Here is a 20,039-nt window from a genome sequence, read left to right as displayed (position 1 = left end):
GGGCCTTCCCAGTGCCACCCCCGCTGTGAGCAGGGACATCTCACCCGCGTCAGGTCTGGATTATGTCCCTTCTTCCTTCTTTCCCCTAAAAATAGAAGGAAAATAGGTATAGAAATGGGTTTTCCTTGGTGTACGTTGCTTTTTCCCGCAGCTTTCCCAGTGTGAGGTGCCAAGGGGTGAGTTTTGCAGGTCGGGCTGGGCTGAGATGGACGGTGGGTTAAACAGCGCTAAACTGGGCAATAAACCCGAGCTGGGGCGTAAAACCTGCGCTCCGGAAAGCCTGAGCTTACAGGCAGCTCTGGCGCAGCGGGTGGTGCAGCAGCAGGGGACCGAGAGCAGGAGGATTATCTCGCGTTGCCTTGGCGATACGGGATCCGTTTGAACTCCTAATGCCCTAATCATTTAGATCCAGACAAGCCGACTTGTGCTCTGTGAGCTGCTCGTGTAGGGCCGGAGTCGGTTTAAACTGAGTTTTGTTTTAGCAGGGCCTGTGTTTAGGCCTCGGACTCACTATTCAGATTCAGGTTGTTTTCCCCCATGAAATAATGTAGCTTTTTTGACAACATCAGGAGGATCAGAGACACAGTTCTGCCCCAGAAGGGGGTTTTGTCCTGTCCCGAGGAGCAGCGTCTCCCAGCTCCGCGCCTCGGAAGCTGCTGGTGCCCGGCAGGGCGACTCGTCCTGCAGCGGCTGCTCCCGGCAGCTCTTGCACTCAGAGCAGCGCAGTCATGGAGCCGCTTCGGGTGGGCACGACCCTTCGGATCAAGTCCAGCCGTCACCTAAATCAAGCACTAACCCATGTCACTAAGAACTGCCCAGCCCTCCAGGGCTGGTGACTCCAGCACTGCCCTGGGCAGCCTGTTCCAATGCCCCACAGCCCTTTGGGGAAGAAATTGTTCCCACATCCAACCTCAACCTCCCCTGGCGCAACTTGAGGCCGTTTCCTCTGCTCCTGGCGCTTGTTCCTTGGTACTGCACAGGGCGTTGGGAGGAGAATTTGGGGTTGGCTGTGCCGGGCTGGGAGCGCGCGGCACACGGACCCGCGTCTCCCCGGCTGTGCGGCACACGCGGGAACCGGGCTCTGAGCACATTCTGCCGGGTGTGTTGGCTCTGGGAAGGAAATAAGAGGCGCTGATTGAGCCCGGGGGACGTGTCACATCCCGTGGTTGTGTCAGTGGTACCGTGGAGTGGCTGGGGCACTGATGATCCCTGCCCTTGCACGCCTGTCCTTGCACGCCTGTCCTTGCACGCCTGTCCTTGCACGCCTGTCCTTGCACACTCATCCTTGCACACTCATCCTTGCACGCTCGTCCTTGCACGTATGTCCTTGCACATATGTCCTTGCACTCTCATTCCTTGCACGCTCATCCTTGCACACTTGTCTTTGCACACTCGTCCTTGCACTCCTGTCCTTGCATGCTAATCCTTGCACACTCATCCTTGCACTCCTGTCCTTGCACGTTTGTCTTTGCACACTCATCCTTGCACTCCTGTCCTTGCACATTTGTCTTTGTGCACTCATCCTTGCACTCCTATCCTTGCACGCTCATCCTTGCACACTTGTCTTTGCGTGCTCGTCCTTGCATGCTAATCCTTGCACACTCATCCTTGCACACTTGTCTTTGCGCACTCGTCCTTGCATGCTAATCCTTGCACACTCATCCTTGCACACTCGTCCCGGCACACTTGTCCTTGCACGCTGTTCACACATGAGTGAACACCTCACCCTGCCCATCCCCTGCCTCTGACCCTCCAAGGTTTTCACAGAAGCACCATTTCAGCTGCTTTGAAAGCAGGATCGCTCGTTTGCCGCGCTGCGGGCGGCTCTGTGCGCAGTTTCGGCGCTCGGGGGGGTCGGTGGGGGGGTCGGCGTGCGGGGGTGGCAGCGTGTGCGCTGGAACACGCTGTGTGTGAAAGGGGCTTCGTGAAACACCACGTCCTGGGTAGCAACATGCTTCGTGCTGCTCGTTTTTGAGTAATCTAATAGCTATATTTGTGGAAAAATAATTGGTAGCTTGTGGCAAACACCAGATTTTTTTTTGGTGAAGTTTGGTACAAAATGTAAGAGCTGAATTTCTTCTCTTGTCCTTGTTCCCCTCCTATTCAGAATCATCCACCACCTCTCTGGCCAACCTGGGCCAGGCTCCCACCACCCCCGGGGAAACAGTTTCTCATGTCCGGCCTGAATCTCCCTCCTTTAGTTTAACCCACTGATGGACCTTCCCGGAGCGCAGAACACCGTGCTGTCCGCGCTGAAGGCGACACGCTCAGCACCGCGGGCTGAACCGCGATCGCCCCGCGCTCCCCAGCAGGGCAAGCTCGGGAACAGCCGGTGGAACAGTTCGCTTTCAGCTTAGCTGGGTTTTTGTTTACCGCTCTGAGCTATGCGGAGGCAGCGAACAGGGTGTTGCAGCTGGCGCTGGTGGTGGTTGGCGGGAGGATACACGGTGCTGCTCAAAGGCGCCGGATTCCTGCCATGGCCCGGGAGCCCACGGGTCCCCTTGGAGAGGAGCTGCAGGGAAAAGCCAGACGGGCTGGAGCTATGAAGAGCCACCAAGATGCTGGAGGGAGTGGAGCATCTCCCGTGTGAGGAAAGGCTGAGGGAGCTGGGGCTCTGGAGCTGGACAAGAGGACACTGAGGGGGGACTCATTCCTGGGGATCAAGATGGAAAGGGGGAGTGTCAGGAGGATGGAGCCAGGCTCTTCTGGTGACAACCAGTGACAGGACAAGGGGCAATGGGTGCAAACTGGAACACAGGAGGTTCCACTTAGATTTGAGAAGCAACTTGTTGGGGGTGAGGGTGGCAGAGCCTGGCCCAGGCTGCCCAGGGGGTTGTGGAGTCTCCTTCTGTGCAGACATTCCAACCCCCTGGACACCTTCCTGTGTAACCTCATCTGGGTGTTCCTGCTCCATGGGGGGGTTGCACTGGATGAGCTTTCCATGGCCCTTCCAACCCCTGACATGCTGGGATTCTCTGATGCTGTGATTCAGCCTTTGTTACGAGACATTTCTTCCCAGCAGTGAACGCTTGAATTCCTGTGCTCACCATTGCCATAGCGAAGGGCTCTGTGTGTTGGGGACACAGTGGGAGCAGCAGTCGTGACACAGAAAAGCTGAAAGAGCTGGGGGTGGGTGCAAAACAAACCATCTGAACAAGCCAGCCCAGCAGTCCCCTTAAAACACCAAATAAAGGGATTTGGAATCATGTCTGCAGCAACGGGCCAGGGTCTGCTTGCTAGGAAGAGGATGTTGTGATAATCCGCCCGGGATGGAAAGCGGGGCCCATATTAATCTTGTTTAGTTCTTTAGCGTTCACGAGTGAATGTTCTCCAAGAATGATGGAGCTATTCTGCGCTGCCTCAGGTGATGATCACACAGCGTGTTCGTGAGCATACGGGCAGATGGGCATCTGCTGCACCTTCAGAGAGAGGACTTGTCCCTCTGTCCCCGCAGGGGAGTCACAGAGTCGCAGGATGTCAGAGGTTGGAGGGCCCTGGAAAGCTCATCCAGTGCAATCCCCCATGGAGCAGGAACACCCAGATGAGGTTACACAGGAAGGTGTCCAGGCGGGTTGGAATGTCTGCACAGAAGGAGACTCCACAACCCCCTGGGCAGCCTGGGCCAGGCTCTGCCACCCTCACCAGGAAGAAGCTCCTTCTCATATCTAAGTGGAACCTCCTGTGTTCCAGTTTGCACCCATTGCCCCTTGTCCTGTCCCTGGTTGTCACCAGAAGAGCCTGGCTCCATCCTCCTGACACTCCCCCTTTCCATATTGATCCCCAGGAATGAGTCCCCCCTCAGTGTCCTCTTGTCCAGCTCCAGAGCCCCAGCTCCCTCAGCCTTTCCTCACACGGGAGATGCTCCACTCCCTTCAGCATCTTGGTGGCTGCGCTGGACTCTCTCCAGCAGTTCCCTGTCCTGCTGGAACTGAGGGGCCACAGCTGGACACAATATTCCAGGTGTGGTCTCCCCAGGGCAGAGCAGAGGGGCAGGAGAACCTCTCTGACCTACTGACCACCCCCTTCTAACCCACCCCAGGTACCATTGGCTTCCTGGCCACAAGGGCCCAGTGCTGGCTCATGGTCACCCTGCTGTCCCCAGGACCCCCAGGTCCCTTTCCCCTGCACTTGTGCCTGGGCAGTTTCACAGCAGAACCGTGCAGTGCTTCACCTGCCCGGTCCCTGGTCACCCTCGTGTTGGTGACGGTGTTTTCTTGGCTCCTACACCCGTGTGTCCTGTGTTACCGGCTCAGCAGCTCTGCCGGGCTCCGGGGGCTCCCGAGGCACGTGGTGCAGCCTGAGTGTGTCTGTTAGGATGTGGAATTTCGTTTACTTTTTAATTATTTATCTATAAGTTTATTTATTTGTTTTGGGTGGGTTTTCCTTTTTTTTTTCTTCCTTCTTCTTTCTTCTCCTTTCTCCTTTTTTCCTTTTTCTTTTTTTCCTTTTTCCTTTTTTCTTCATTCTTCTTCTTTCTCTTCTTTCCATTTTTCTTTTTTCCTCCTTTTTCCTTTCTTCCTCCTCCTCCTTGTTCGTGTTTTTCTTCCCCTTTCAAACTGGGTAAATATCATCAAGCCTCCTTTTTGTTTTTCCTCCCTTAACCATTGATGCAGCCCTTTGTGACCCCCAGGCCACCGTCCCCTCTGCCCCCAACGTCCCTTCCTGGCTTGGTCCCCATGTCCCCACTCAGCGGTGTCTCTGGTCCCCTCTGCCCCCCCATATTCATTCCTGGCCGGGACGCTGTGTCCCCGCTCAGCACTGTCTCTGGTCCCCTCTGCCCCCCCATATTCATTCCTGGCCGGGACGCTGTGTCCCCGCTCAGCGCTGTCTCTGGTCCCCTCTGCCCCCCACGTCCCTTCCTGGCATGGTCCCCATGTCCCCAGCTCAGCGGTGTCTCTGGTCCCCTCTGCCCCCCCGGTCGGGTCCCCGTGTCCCCGCTCAGCACTGTCTCTGGTCCCCTCTGCCCCCCCATATTCATTCCTGGCCTGGACCCCGTGTCCCCGCTCAGCGCTGTCTCTGGTCCCCTCTGCCCTCCATGTCCCTTCCTGGCGTGGTCCCCATGTCCCCAGCTCAGCGGTGTCTCTCGTCCCCTCTGCCCCCCGGGCCGGGTCCCCATGTCCCCGTTCAGCACTGTCTCTGGTCCCCTCTGCCCCCCTGGCCGGGTCCCCGTGTCCCCGTTCAGCACTGTCTCTGGTCCCCTCTGCCCCCCCTGGTCAGGTCCCCATGTCCCCGTTCAGCACTGTCTCTGGTCCCCTCTGCCCCCCTGGCCAGGTCCCCGTGTCCCCGCTCAGCGCCGTCTCCTCTCTTGCAGTGACGCGGCACAACCACCTGAAGGACTTCATGCTGGTGGTGTCCATCGTCATCGGCGTGGGCGGCTGCTGGTTCGCCTACATCCAGAACCGCTACTCCAAGGAGCACATGAAGAAGATGATGAAGGACCTGGAGGGGCTGCACCGCGCGGAGCAGTCGCTGCACGACCTTCAGGAGAGGTGCGTTCGCTTCCCGTCCAGCCTCGCTCGTTCCGCAACGTTCCCCTTCGTTTACCCTTCAGGGAAGAGTTTCCTTTTCCCAGTTCCGCTCTGGTTGTCGTTGCTGGCTCTAAAATAGAGTTTCTGAGTCCTGGGGAGGCCCTGGCTCTGTTCAGGAGCTGCTGTTGGCGTCAGAGCTCAGAGCTTCGCTGCCTCGAGCAGCAAAACATCCTGCTGAGCACAAGCGCTGGAATTGCTCCTTCTGCGCTCGCTCCTCCTTCCCAGTGCATTGGCTTGTTCCTATAGGTGCTTCCTATTGATTTACCACATGTACTTATATCGGAGCAGTGAGATGGACAGTGGTTTCTCACACTGAAAGTGTATTGGGATCCCGACCTCCCAAAGTGACAAAAATCTGGCGCCCCGAGGGGAAGAAGAGGCTCTGAAGGAATGAGGCGATCCAGCTCGCGCAGCGTTTGTCATCCAGGCTGATCAGGTCGTTTCCCTCTGGCTTTTGATGGGGAAAAAGCACGTTGAGACAGTGCAAACCACCAGAGGAATCGCAACCCGCTCGAGCTCCGAGCCACGTGTGACGGCCCGTGCTGCCCAGCCCGCACGGGGCCCCCGAAATCCTGGGAGGAACAAAAGCACTGGTGTAGGAGTCATTCCCTGTGAGTGGTTGAACTGGGGCAGAATCCTGCGGCTCGGGAACGCGACCTCTGCTCGCAGAACGGTTTGTGATGGTTCCAGTGCAACGAACGAGCCGCGCAAGAGTCACTGGGGAGAGCAAAGAGCGCTTGAGGCCGCTGGTCACAAACCCAGCGGGGTTTTTGGCTAGAAGAGTTTTTAAGGGGAGATCTAGCAAATAGAGCGTGGCAGTCTTGGACCGTGACTATTTTTCATCAGTTTTAAGCGCAATTTTAGGGGATAAACCTTAATTTTGCCGCATCCCCGCGGCTTTTCCGACAGCGAAGCCCAGGCCTGGGTACGGGTGTCACCGCTCTTGAGTGGCGACCGGCGACTTGTGCCAGCGCCGGCATCCCAAGGACGCTGATCTGCGCGGAGATTTGTGCCGTGGGGGTCACAGGACGTACCCGTGAGGCCGCGGCTGGTTTCCTGCCCTCGGGGACTCGAGTGTTGCTCGAAAGCCTCGCTCGGTGTCTGCGTGGAGGCCGAACGCTTGTGAGAGTCCCGGGACGATGGTGCCAAATGGGCGCGCGCCCTGGCAGCGGTGCGGGTATGTGACCTGCTTTCTTGTTGGCATAGAGATGGAGGTAGTCACGTTTCCCCTCTGGCCGGCTCCGGGCCACAGCTGCTTTCACAGAGCTTTGGGAAATTTCACGTTACAAGCTGGAAATACCCCAAAGAAAATGGTTGGGTTTTGTCCTACAGCCAGAAGGACACGGGGGTTCCTCTGCAGTGTCCGGGCCGGGAGCCTCTGCCGGTGTCACCGAGGAGCAGGTGACACCAGAGGTCCCGACGCCGGCTGGGAAAACGACCTTGGGCTGTGCCGCCGAGGGCAGAGCCACGTAAACAAGTGGATGTGTCTGTGACGTTCCACGAATGTTCCGAAGCCAGGTGGGGAGAAACACAAAACCCCGGGTACTAAGCTCTGGTCTTAACCCGGAGCAGCGTGTCCTCTGCAGAGGACGCTGAGCTGCAGCTCGGGGACCAGGAGGTGAATTCCTGGCACTCGTGGGGCCTCTTGGCTGAGGTTTGATCTCATTCTCCTCCAGAGGAGTGAATGCGCCCTCGCTGCTGCATCCCCGCGCCCCAGCAAGGCCCAGCCCTGGTCCTCGGCCACCGGAGACATGGCCAGAGCTCCCAACAGCCCTTCCCATGGACTCGTTCTGCTGGAGCCCAGGGAGCGGCAGGAGATGTGCCAGGGGGTCAGTGGACATGAGGCAAAGGTTCTTCCCCAGAGGTGCTGGACACTGAACAGGCTCCCAGGGAGGTGTCACGGCCCAACCTGACAGTGTTCAACAAGAGACTGGACACCGTCCTCAGACACACGGGTGACCTGTGGGGTGTCCTGTGCAGGGACAGACGTTGGACTCCATGATCTGTGGGTCCCTCCAGCTCAGGACACTCTGTGGTTCTGTGACTTCTCTGGGCTGGCAGTGACCTCCGGGCCTGGCCCGTCGAGGCCAGCGCTGAGCAGCCCTTGGGAAGGAGCGTGGTGCCCTTCCCGTTGCCTCCCGGCTGCCGTTTGGTGAACAGCTGATACGCTCTTGAGGAGCAGAGAAGGGAAGATCAACACGAAAAGCCATTTTTGTTCATCTTCAGAACACCTTTTGAGAACGTCCTCCAACAGTGACCCTTTCCAGTCCATTAAATGACCCATCGAGAGGAAAAAGTTCATGTCTTGATACAGCCTGCTGATGACTGAAGATTGATGATCTACTGGTTGTATGGAAGATCTGCTGGTTGTATGGAAGATCTACTGGTTGTATGGACAATCTGCAGGTTGTGTGGGTGATCTGCAGGTTGTATTGAAGATCTACTGGTTATATTGATGATCAGCAGGTTGTATTGATGATCTGCAGGTTGTATTGATGATCTGCAGGTTGTATTGATGATCTGCAGGTTGTATGGGTGATCTGCTGGTTGTATTGAAGATCTACTGGTTATATTGATGATCTGCAGGTGGTACTGAAGATCTGCTGGTTGTATTGAAGATCTGCTGGTTGTATTGAAGATCTGCTGGTTGTATTGAGGATCTGCTGGTTGTATTGAAGATCTGGTTGTATTGAGGATCTGCTAGTTGTATTGATGAACTGCAGGTTGTATTGGTGATCTGCAGGTTCTATTGAGGAACTGCTGGCTGTATTGATGATCTGCAGGTTGTATTGAAGATCTGCTGGCTGTATTGGCGATCTGCAGGTTGTATTGAAGATCTGCAGGTTGTATTGATGATCTGCAGGTTGTATTGATGATCTGCAGGTTGTATTGATGATCTGCTGGCTGTATTGATGATCTGCAGGTTGTATTGAAGATCTGCTGGCTGTATTGATGATCTGCAGGTTGTATTGAAGATCTGTTGGCTGTATTGATGATCTGCAGGTTGTATTGAAGATCTGTTGGCTGTATTGATGATCTGCAGGTTGTATTGAAGATCTGCTCCTGACCCGTGAAGCTCCCAGATGGGTCTGGGTTTCTTGCCCTGTCACAAGCGCAGCTCTAAGGGACTTGGTTGCCTCGTGGAGCTCAGTGGATGTGGAACCAGAGTGGCCGAGTCACCGAGGTGTGAACAGGAACGCGCAGGCAAAGCGGGGCTTCATCCGTAACCAACGTCAGCAAATACGGGCTCTGCTGTCGGGAGAAAACTGATAACACAATATGAACGAGCCCTTCAGAATTATCTTCAGGATCAATTCCTTCCCGCTCTGCGGCTCAGTGGAGGGAAAATTCTCCTTTAAACAGAGATATTTGGCAGTTTGGGGTTCGTCAGGCCTAGTATGGAATGATACGCAGGGCAGGGAGTGTGGGTTTATCCCACCACTTGGAATGTCCTGGCAAGAGCCTCTGGAAACTGGGAAATAAAGAGCGGGAGTTTCTCCAGAGAGCTGTAAACACCGACCTAAAAACCATGTGGGTGAGTGTGAGACAAGGGGAGTGAACACCTGGGGGTCTAAGTGCTAAACACAAACCAGTAACATGATTCAAGCAGAGTTTTTTTACTGTTTCCTAACTAGCAAATCCTCAAGTGTGTACCGAGAGGCTGAAAATGAGAAAGAGCAGTCAGACAGAAAGGGACCTGGGGGACTAATGGACAGGAAGCTCAACATGAGCCAACAGTGTGCCCAGGTGGCCAAGAAGGCCAGTGGTGTCCTGTCCTGTATCCAAACCAGCGTGGTCAGCAGGACAAGGGCAGTGATCCTTCCCCTGTGCTCTGCATTGGGGAGGCCACACCTGGAGTATTGTGTTCAGTTCTGGGCCCCTCAGCTCAGGAAAGAGATTGAAGTGCTGGAGCGGGTCCAGAGAAGAGCAACAAGACTGGGGAAGGGACTTGAACACAAGACCCATGGGGAGAGGCTGAGGGAGCTGGGCTTTTTTAGTCTGGAGAAGAGGAGGCTTAGAGCTGAGCTCAGCACTCTCTAGAACTACCTGAAGGGCAGTTCTAGCCAGGTGGGGATTGGGCTCTTCTCCCAGGCATCAGCAATAGGACAAGGGGGCATGGGCTTCAACTCTACCAGGGGAAATTTAGGCTGGAGATGAGAAAGCAATTCTTTGCAGAGAGAGTGGTCAGGCATTGGAATGGCTGCCCAGGGAGGTGCTGGACTCACTGTCTTGGAGGGTTTTAAACTGAGATTGGACATGGCACTTAGTGCCGTGATCTAGTCAATGGACTGGAGTTGGACCAAGGCTTGGACTGGATGATCTCTGAGGGCTTTTCCAACCCAGTCCATGCTGTGATTCGATTCTGTGATGGCAAGCGAGCCTTTGCCAAGGAGCGAGCCGGCGTGCGGCCAGCGCGGCCCGGTTGGTGGCGGCCAGAACGGAGCGTTTGGAAGAGAAGCTCGTGTTGCCAAGGCAGGACGGTTGGATAGAAGCACCTGGTTCCCAACAGCCGCGACACTTTGTCGTGTTCAGTCCAGGCGTGGAAACCAGTCCGTGTCCTGGAAACCCAGCACATCTGGACTTGAAGCTGTGCAGAGACGGATGTACCGCGTTCCTCAGAAGTTGGGTCCAGGCTTTGATCGTTGCCATCGTTTAAAAGAAAATGCCCAGTTTTTCATGTGAACCTGTTTAATTGTTATTGCCAGATGGAATTCCCAACAATTTCATCCTGAAGTGAGGAAATGTTATCCCTTCCCGGCAAGGATAAGCCTGTTTGAACACTTTTGGAGCGGAACAGGGAGACGTCGTGTTGGGGTGTTCGTACCTGCTGGGGCACATCTTACCCTTCATTCGTTAAAGGCAAAGGTCTTGATTTTTGTAGAAACACTGAAAATTCCAATTAATTTGGGGCTTACTAAAGGCAATCCTGGTGTGCTTCGGCAAACAAAGAAAACAAGTACTGAGTATTTAATAAATGAAATAAAGGGGGCAGATCTTGCCCCCCTCTTTTGGGGCTTCTTCAGGCCTCGTATGGAAGAGCTCAAGTCTTGATGCACAGGGCAAAGGTCTTAATTGTTGTGGAAACACTGAAAATTCTGATTAATTTGGGGCTTACTTTAGGCCACCAAGATTTCCTTTAGGAAATCGTCGCTCATGACACCCCAGAGTGCTCCTGTAAAGAGGTTTTAGACCCGTGCAGCATTGTCACGAGCCGTATGTCGACCTAAAGAAAAGGGGGAGAGCAACAGTGACTCCAGAGTGCCAGGAAAGATTTAACAGCCAGACTTGTGCTCACAGAGCCCGAAAACTGTGCTGGATCCGGATAGAAAGCCTCTTGTCCTCAACAACTGTGAGCACTTCAGGATGAACCTGTTCCTTGTGTGCTGAAGCAACATTGTTGGCCAAGAAACCAGTTCCTGGCACAGCACTGTTTGAGTTATTTTTGCTGTCTCTGAGACTGCAAATAATGAGATGTAGACACCGAGACCTTGTGAGTGCATTTAATTTTCCGTTTAGCTGTAGCTTTATTCAGCACGGCTGTAGATAAGGGTGGCAGCAAACCATCATTGGAGCTTAAAGAACATCTTTAAAATAAGTACCAGAATCCCAGGATGTCAGGGGTTGAAGGGCCCTGGAAAGCTCATCCAGTGCAATCCCCCATGGAGCAGGAACACCCAGATGAGGTTACACAGGAAGGTGTCCAGGCGGGTTGGAATGTCTGCACAGAAGGAGACTCCACAACCCCCCTGGGCAGCCTGGGCCAGGCTCTGCCACCCTCACCCCAACAAGTTGCTTCTCATATTTGAGTGGAACCTCCTGTGTTCCAGTTTGCACCCATTGCCCCTTGTCCTGTCACTGGTTGTCACCAGAAGAGCCTGGCTCCATCCTCCTGACACTGCCCCTTTCCATATTGATCCCCAGGAATGAGTCCCCCCTCAGTCTCCTCTTGTCCAGCTCCAGAGCCCCAGCTCCCTCAGCCTTTCCTCACACGGGAGATGCTCCACTCCCTTCAGCATCTTGGTGGCTGCGCTGGACTCTCTCCAGCAGTTCCCTGTCCTGCTGGAACTGAGGGGCCACAACTGGACACAAGATTCCAGGTGTGGTCTCCCCAGGGCAGAGCAGAGGGGCAGGAGAACCTCTCTGACCTACTGACCACCCCCTTCTAACCCACCCCAGGTACCATTGGCTTCCTGGCCACAAGGGCCCAGTGCTGGCTCATGGTCACCCTGCTGTCCCCAGGACCCCCAGGTCCCTTTCCCCTACACTGCTCTCCAACAGCTCATTCCCCAACTTATACTGGAACCTGGGGTTGTTCCTGCCCAGATACAAGACTCTACACTTCCCTTGTTCTATTTCATTACATTTTTCCCGCCCAGCTCTCCAGCCTGTCCAGGTCTCTGATGGCAGCACAGCTTCCAGTGTCACCACTCCTCCCAGCTTGGTGTCACCAGCAAACTTGCTGACAGTCACTCTATTCCCTCGTCCAAATCATTGATGAATATATTGAATAACAGCGGCCCCAGCACTGCCCCTGAGGCACTGCACTAGATCCAGGCCTCAACTGGACTCTGCCCATTGACCACGACTCTCTGGCTTCTTCCCTTCAGCCAGTTCACAGTCACCTCACCACCCGCTCATCCAGACCCACTCCCTCAGTTCAGTGTGAGGATGCTGTGGGACACGGTGTCAAATGCCTCACTCGAGTCAAGGGAGATCACGTCCACCAAGGCCTCCTATTTCCTTTAGGAAATCTTGGTGTGTTTTGGCAAACTAAAAAAACAATTACTAAGTATTTAATAAATGAAATAAAGTTGAGACTCTGGAGTTGAGAATTCAGTTTGTTGGTGAACTCTCTCCCTGGCTGTGCAAACGCGGATCCCTGGCATTGACGGGGATTAATGGGGAGCTCCAGTTGTGTGTTGCAGGATCCATAACGCAGGTCCCTGACATCAAAAGGGATTAAACGCGGCTACGGTTGTGTGTTGCAGGATCCGTAACGCGGGTCACTGACATCCAAAGGGATTAAACGCGGCTCCAGTTGTGTGTTGCAGGATCCGTAACGCGGGTCACTGACATCCAAAGGGATTAAACGCGGCTCCGGTTGTGTGTTGCAGGATCCGTAACGCGGGTCACTGACATCCAAAGGGATTAAACGCGGCTCCGGTTGTGTGTTGCAGGATCCGTAACGCAGGTCACTGACATCCAAAGGGATTAAACGCGGCTCCGGTTGTGTGTTGCAGGATCCGTAACGCGGGTCACTGACATCCAAAGGGATTAAACGCGGCTCCGGTTGTGTGTTGCAGGCTGCAGAAGGCGCAGGAGGAGCATCGCTCGGTGGAGGTGGAGAAGGTGCACCTGGAGAAGAAGCTGCAGGACGAGATCAGCATGGCCAAGCAGGAGGCGCACCGGCTGCGGGAGCTGCGCGAGGGCACCGAGAACGAGCTGAGCCGCCAGAAATACGCCGAGCAGGAGCTGGAGCAGGTGAGGACGCGCCGGCACGCGGAGCCGGAGCCGCTTCCTCGCTCGGCTTCGTCCACCCAGCGATGTTCTGCCCACCACGCTGCTTGGTGGAGGAAAAGACCCCCAAGTGTTACCCACATTTTGCATCCCCAGTACACAGGAGAGCAGCGACCGCACATTGTCCCAGCCTGAACTTCGCCTCTGATCCCCTCAACCTCCCACCCCAAATCATAAGCCCCTGCTCCTCACACTCATCCACAAACACATCATTGCTGTGAATGTTCTGAGCGCTGCTCTGCCCCGAACACCCACCGGCAGATTTCCTGCCCGCTTGTCCCCCATTCCTGAATCCCAGACACCCGTGGATGAGGGTCAGAGCTCTGCATGTGGGGTGGGGGGACAACCAGACCTTCCTGGGGCCGCTCGTCAGAATTGGTGACTTTTTTCCATTTCAATCTATTAATGGTTTTAGGAGAGATTTACAGTGGGTCCGATTGCACTTGCCACGTAGTCTTGCAAATCAGAGACGTGCACAAAGGTCATTTCTTTCCAAGGAAGGTTAGCACTAGATTAGCATCTCTGCAGCAAAGTTAGAGTTCATATATGCAGCTCTCAAAAAGATTAGTTTTAAATTAGCAAGAGAACTTGTCCCCAAGTTGCATCTTGCAATATAAACCTAGACGGAGTATTGTCTATAAAGCTGCTGCTGGCTGAAAAGAAACACGTTTGGTAGATATCGGTTTAAGCTGAGACTGCGTGAGCCAGACTTGCGAGAGCCGAGCGAGCGCCAGGATATTCTGAGGCCACCAGCGTGTCCTCCCGGCCCGACTGTGCCCAGGCTGCGGTGCCACCGTGGAGGATGGGACAGAGTGGGACAAGGGGATGGGGAAAAATGGGACAAGAGCCCGGGGTCTGCACTGACCGGGACAAACAAGCGTCCTGGGCCAGCAGGTGAGCCGGGAGCGCGGGGCAGCGTGGTCTGGGTGTGCAAGCAGCGCAACGGTCCGGTTGTGCAAGCAGCGCAACGGTCTGGGTGTGCAAACAGCACAACAGTCCGGGTGTGCAAACAGCACAACGGTCTGGGTGTGCAAACAGCGCAACAGTCTGGGTGTGCAAACAGCACAACAGCCTGGGTGTGCAAACAGCACAACGGTCCGGGTGTGCAAACAGCACAACGGTCTGGGTGTGCAAACAGCACAACAGTCTGGGTGTGCAAACAGCGCAACAGTCTGGGTGTGCAAACAGCGCAACAGTCCGGGTGGGCAAACAGCGCAACAATGTGGGTGTGCAAACAGCGCAACAGTCCGGGTGTGCAAACAGCGCAACAGTCCGGGTGTGCAAACAGCACAACAGTCCGGGTGTGCAAACAGCGCAACGGTCTGGGTGTGCAAACAGCGCAACAGTCTGGGTGTGCAAACAGCACAATGGTCCGGGTGTGCAAACAGCACAACAGTCCGGGTGTGCAAACAGCGCAACAGTCTGGATGTGCAAACAGCGCAACAGTCCGGGTGTGCAAACAGCACAACAGTCCGGGTGTGCAAACAGCGCAACGGTCTGGGTGTGCAAACAGCGCAACGGTCTGGGTGTGCAAACAGCGCAACAGTCTGGGTGTGCAAACAGCGCAACAGTCCAGGCATGCAAACAGCACAACGGTCTGGGTGTGCAAACAGCGCAACAGTCTGGGTGTGCAAACAGCACAATGGTCCGGGTGTGCAAACAGCACAACAGTCCGGGTGTGCAAACAGCGCAACAGTCTGGATGTGCAAACAGCGCAACAGTCCGGGTGTGCAAACAGCACAACAGTCCGGGTGTGCAAACAGCGCAACGGTCTGGGTGTGCAAACAGCGCAACGGTCTGGGTGTGCAAACAGCGCAACAGTCCAGGCATGCAAACAGCACAACAGTCTGGGTGTGCAAACAGCACAACGGTCTGGGTGTGCAAACAGCGCAACAGTCTGGGTGTGCAAACAGCACAAAGGTCCGGGTGTGCAAACAGCACAACAGTCCAGGTGTACACACAGCGCAACAGTCTGGATGTGCAAACAGCGCAACAGTCCGGGTGTGCAAACAGCACAACGGTCCGGGTGTGCAAACAGCGCAACGGTCTGGGTGTGCAAACAGCGCAACAGTCTGGGTGTGCAAACAGCACAATGGTCCAGGTGTACACACAGCGCAACAGTCCGGATGTGCAAACAGCGCAACAATCCTGGTGTGCAAACAGTGCAACGGTCTGGGTGTGCAAACAGCACAATGGTCTGGGTGTGCAAACAGCACAATGGTCCGGGTGTGCAAACAGCGCAACAGTCTGGGTGTGCAAACAGCGAATTTCGCACCCCCGCCAGCCCGACCTGCGCAGGTCCCGGCTTTGCTCCCGCGATCGACATCGTTCCCCCCAACCGCCCATCCGCAAAGTCCCCGAGCTCGTCCGCGTTCACACACACAAAGTTGGGTCGGTGTGTGTTGTGGGCTGTTCAATAAGGCGGATTTTGTAACCCGAGCCCCGGTACCCGACCCGCTCGCGGTGTTGGAGCCGTTGGGCCTCACCCCTTCCCCTCCGCTGCGCGTTTGGTAAGAAACCCGAAAGCCAGAGGTGACTTGACCGCTCTGTTGTTTCCCAGAGGCCTTCGGGAGGGATGCGCTGATGGGGTGAGTACTGGTGTTACCCCGCTGGTTGTACCCCCTGACCCCCACTGTGTGACAATAACACAATCACCATCCCAGCGAGCCACAGATCACCAATGACATTAACTCGTCACTCCCACTGACCCCAAAACTCATCCAATGAGATATTCTTGGGTCCCGGGGGATATTCGAACAGACCCTTTGCACATTTTCCCGCTGACAGCGGCGGGCTCGGCCGCTCCCGCTGCAGTCGGGTGCGTGAGATGCAGACGCAGCGTGGTCCCTGGTGTTCACACCACCTTTTTTCCTCACTAGGTTGTCCTAGGCGCTGCAGACCCCATGGCCATTTCTGCTTTCAATTCGTTGCTCTTAGCGATGAAAACAGGATCTCAGAAATCTTCCTGGGGGTGCAGACACAGTGACCCCGTTGGGGAGGGATCCCCACAGAACACGGCTTGGTGTTGGGACGCGGTTGTGTGGCGCCTCCTCCCAGCCCTCGGCTGTTCCTCACGCTCATCCGCAAACACATCATTGCTGAGAATGTTCTGAGTGCTCCTCTACCCCAAACACCCACCGGCAGGTTTCCTGCCCACTTATCCCCCTGTTCCTGAATCCCAGGTGCCCATGGATCAGGGTCAGAGCTCTGCATGAGGTGTTGGGGGGACAACCAGACCTTCCCGGGGCTGTGGGTCCGAATCAGTGACTTTTTGAGTGATTTAGGCAATGTTGCGCTCGACAGGACTAAATCACAAATGACATGAGGGGTTGACCTCCCCTCCCGGCTGCTTCTGCAAATGTCCTTGGGGACACAATTGCAAATATCTGTGTGCAACCCAGTGCTTTTGGCTGGAAATTCTGCCCCTGCCAGACGTGGTGAGACGTGACTGAGCTAAATAACGCGTGGAGGGAAAGAGCCGAGGCTGAGCAGTCTTTGTAGACAAATGCTTCTCTTCAGCGGGCTGGTGCTGTGCTGTGGGGAGCGAGGAGGCTGCGGGGTGCGAACGTGGGGCAGGGTCTGGAGCAGAACCTGAGCAGCCCCTTGCAGAGAAAAGTCCCATCAGAGTTCCAGACCCGAGCGGACGGAGGAAGAAATGCGGCCGACCCAATATGAGTGATAAAGCATACTTCAACTTTATTGCCCGAGATAGCGTGCATTTATACTAAATACCATAATTATGCATACTTGTCTCTATCTAATAGGCTAAGCACATTTACTTACTCCACCTACTTGGGTTTAGCTAGCTATGCGCATCCCACATTCTTCTGACTCTTATCTCTTCAAGGATATCCTGACCCTGCCTTAGTTAGTACTTTTCCGTTCCCCCCTTTCCCACGGCCTAATAGACAAGCTAACTAAGGCCTACTTATGTCAACTAAAATGGGCTCTGCTCGTACAGTTGCTTGGTGGACTCATGTCCGTGCTCCTTGAGCCAATCCCCGACAGCCCCTGGTCCTGCAGACCAGACAGAGCAGATGGGACAGACATGTCCAGGTGATGACCCCAAACTGAGGAAGGGCTGACACACCGGGCTGTGCTGCCGTCCAGAGAGCTGGACGGGGCAGAGAAGAACCTGGTGAGGTTCAGCTCCCGCTCCCGACCCCGCGGGGCTGTTGCTCCCCAGGGTCCTGCAGCTGCAGGAACAGCCCCCGGCACCAGCGCAGGTTGGGGGACCTGCTGAAAGCAGCTCTGCAGAGACGGACCTGGGAGTTCTGGGGGACAACAGGGTGACCACGAGCCACCAATGTGACCTTGTGGCTGAGAGGCCAATGGGACCTGGGGTGTGTGAGGAAGAGTGTGGGCAGCAGGTCAGGGAGGTTGTTCCTCCCCCTCTGCTCTGCCCCGTGAGGCCCCATCTGCAGAACTGGGGCCAGTGCTGGGCTCCCAGTGTAAGGACAAGGAGTCACTGGAGAGTCCAGGGAGGGACACGAAGATGCTGAGGGGTCTGGAGCATCTTTGTGTGAGGAGACACTGAGAGAGCTGGGGCTGCTGAGCTGGAGAAGAGAAGCTGAGAGGGATGTGATCAATGATCAATATGTCAGGGTGGTGTCAGATGGACCAGACTCTGTTCAGTGGTGCCCAACGCCAGGGTGAGGGGCAACGGGCACAGACAAACACAGGAGGCTCCATCTGAACATGAGCAGAACCTTGTGTGCTGGGAGGTGCCAGAGCCTGGCCCAGGCTGCCCAGAGCGGGTGTGGAGTCTCCTGCTCTGAGACATTCAGACCCCCTGGGATCCTGTGTGATCTGCTCTGTGACCCTGTGTGATCTGCTCTGTGACCTGTGTGATCTGCCCTGTGACCGTGTGTGAGCAGGTGGGACTGGGGATGTACAGAGAGCACAACCAGCCCGGGATGCTGTGGTTCTGTGATCCAGGGGATGTCCTGGACCTCTCCTCCAGCTCCCCCGTGCCTAGAGAAGGTCTGTGCTGGTGGGACAGGGCCTGCTGGGCAGGGAAGGCTCAGAGGTGCTCAGGATCAGCTTCTATTCTAACAGCAGGGAGGTGTGTTAGGGTGTATAACCATGGACACCCTCCTGAGCTTTGGGGGTGGTGGGTGAGGAGCAGCCCTGTCCCCACGCTGTGCGGGCAGCTCCGAGCTGCTGCCGCCGTCCCTTGGTCTGTCTAGCGTGGAACGTGTTAAACTCTTGCAGGGCTTGTGTTGGGCTTCAGGTTTATTAAAGTCTCACATCATGTGTCATGGAAGAGAATCATGGAATGGTTTGGGTTGATGGGACCTTCAGAACCCATCCAGTCCCCCTGCCATGAGCAGGGACATCCTCACCAGCTCAGGGTGCTCAGAGCCCGTCCAGCCTGGCCTGGGATGTCTCAGGGATGGTTCATCCACCACCTCTCTGCCCATCCTGGAGTTGCCTGAAGTGTTAATTCCTTATGGTCTCCAGCACCACACACTATTACGTAAGGTTTTGGTTTCTTCTACTTACTCATCACCCACTTTCTTCTAATTTAGTCCTGTCTCCCATCCCCACTGAGATCAGTGAGCGTGTGGAGGAGCCTGAGCCGGGATGGCAGGAGAGTCCCCAGAAAGCTGCCGAAACTGCTCGTTCCAGACGTGTTGTTCCTTTTCCTGACCGAGCAGCACATGTTTTGTGTCTAAATATTTTTGCCATCTTGCTCCGGTGTGAAAGTTGTCTCTTGACAAGCTCCCTCTGTTTGGCTCCGTCGCCGCACAGCAAACAGGCGACGGCGCAGCCTCGCCGGCGATTCCGCGGGAGGATCCGGGGCCTGTGCGGAGCGGCAGGCAGCAAACCCGGAGAGGCTTCTGGAGCCTCAGATGGGCACCCGGGCACGCTTACCTGAAGGCTCAGTCTTTTTAAGTACCTTGTGCATGGTGCTGTCAGCTCTGGGGGGTTCCAGCTGTGAGCTGAGGAGCTGGAATGAAAACTGAGTTCTGTGGAGTCTTTTTTTCTATTTCCCAGTGCTCTAAAAGCACCAGAAAATGTGCTGGAAAGTGCCCGGTGGAAAAGGCCCTGGGGGTGTTGGCTGAACACGAGCCAGCGTGTGCCCAGGTGGCCAAGAGGCCACCAGCATCCTGGCTGGGACCAGCACTGGTGTGGCCAGCAGGCCCAGGGCAGTGACCGTCCCTGTGCTGGGACCTGGGGGGACAAACCGCCAATCCTGGGGCAGTTCTGGGCCCCTCACACCAATAAAACCCTTGAGGTGCTGGAGCGAGTGGAGAGAAGGGAACGGAGCTGGTGAGGGGCTGGAGCACAAGTGTGATGGAGCGGCTGAGGGACCTGGGGGGTTCAGCTGGAGAACAGGAGCTGAAGGGAGACCTTCTGATCTCTGAACTGCCTGAAAGGAGCTTGGAGCCAGGGGGGTCGGGCTCTGCTCCCCAGGAACAAGCGCCAGGAGCAGAGGAAACGGCCTCAAGTTGCGCCAGGGGAGGTTGAGGTTGGATGTGGGAACAATTTCTTCCCCAAAGGGCTGTGGGGCATTGGAACAGGCTGCCCAGGGCAGTGCTGGAGTCACCAGCCCTGGAGGGCTGGACAGACGGACAGGAGGTTCTCAGGACATGGGGCAGTGCTGGGGGTGGGTTATGGGTGGAGTTGATCATCTTCAAGGTCTCTTCCACCCCAAACACCTCTGTGCCGTACAGCAGGGCTGGCAGCCCGCGCTCGGGCGCCCTCGCTGTCCCCGCACTGACCCGGCCGGTTGTCCCCAGGTGCGGATGGCGCTGAAGAACGCGGAGAAGGAGCTGGAGTCCCACTGCAGCTGGGCTGCGCCCGAGGCCCTGCAGAAGTGGCTGCAGCTGACGCACGAGGTGGAGGTCCAGTACTACAACATCAAGAAGCAGAACGCGGAGAAGCAGCTGCTGGTGGCCAAGGAAGGGGTGAGAACTTCAGCGTCTTCTCCAGATCTTCCCCTTGCAGACGCTGGGAAAGGGTTGGGGAGTAAAAGCCTGCACTTGG

General features: G+C 55.8%; 1 protein-coding gene and 1 long non-coding RNA gene across 15 annotated transcripts in view; both read left to right on the top strand.

Annotated features, from left to right (window-relative positions):
- Window positions 1-20,039, top strand: part of STIM1 (stromal interaction molecule 1) — a 92,715-nt gene that overhangs the window by 56,198 nt on the left and 16,478 nt on the right. For all 14 annotated transcript variants that reach the window (XM_065062622.1, XM_065062540.1, XM_065062698.1 and 11 more), the window contains 3 exons: window positions 5,312-5,489; window positions 12,833-13,010; window positions 19,793-19,960. In XM_065062622.1, the coding sequence (XP_064918694.1) occupies window positions 5,312-5,489; window positions 12,833-13,010; window positions 19,793-19,960 (524 nt within the window). The remainder of the gene's footprint in view (window positions 1-5,311; window positions 5,490-12,832; window positions 13,011-19,792; window positions 19,961-20,039) is intronic.
- Window positions 5,500-12,344, top strand: LOC135579561 (uncharacterized). Its single transcript, XR_010472912.1, has 2 exons — window positions 5,500-7,046; window positions 7,205-12,344. It is a non-coding gene; the product is annotated as an uncharacterized LOC135579561 (long non-coding RNA).

This window comes from Columba livia, chromosome 1, assembly GCF_036013475.1.
Source record: "Columba livia isolate bColLiv1 breed racing homer chromosome 1, bColLiv1.pat.W.v2, whole genome shotgun sequence".
NCBI classification, from domain to species: Eukaryota; Metazoa; Chordata; class Aves; order Columbiformes; family Columbidae; genus Columba; species Columba livia.
The sequence above is the reverse complement of the archived record's forward strand: the minus strand, read 5'-3'. Positions and strand labels throughout refer to the sequence as shown.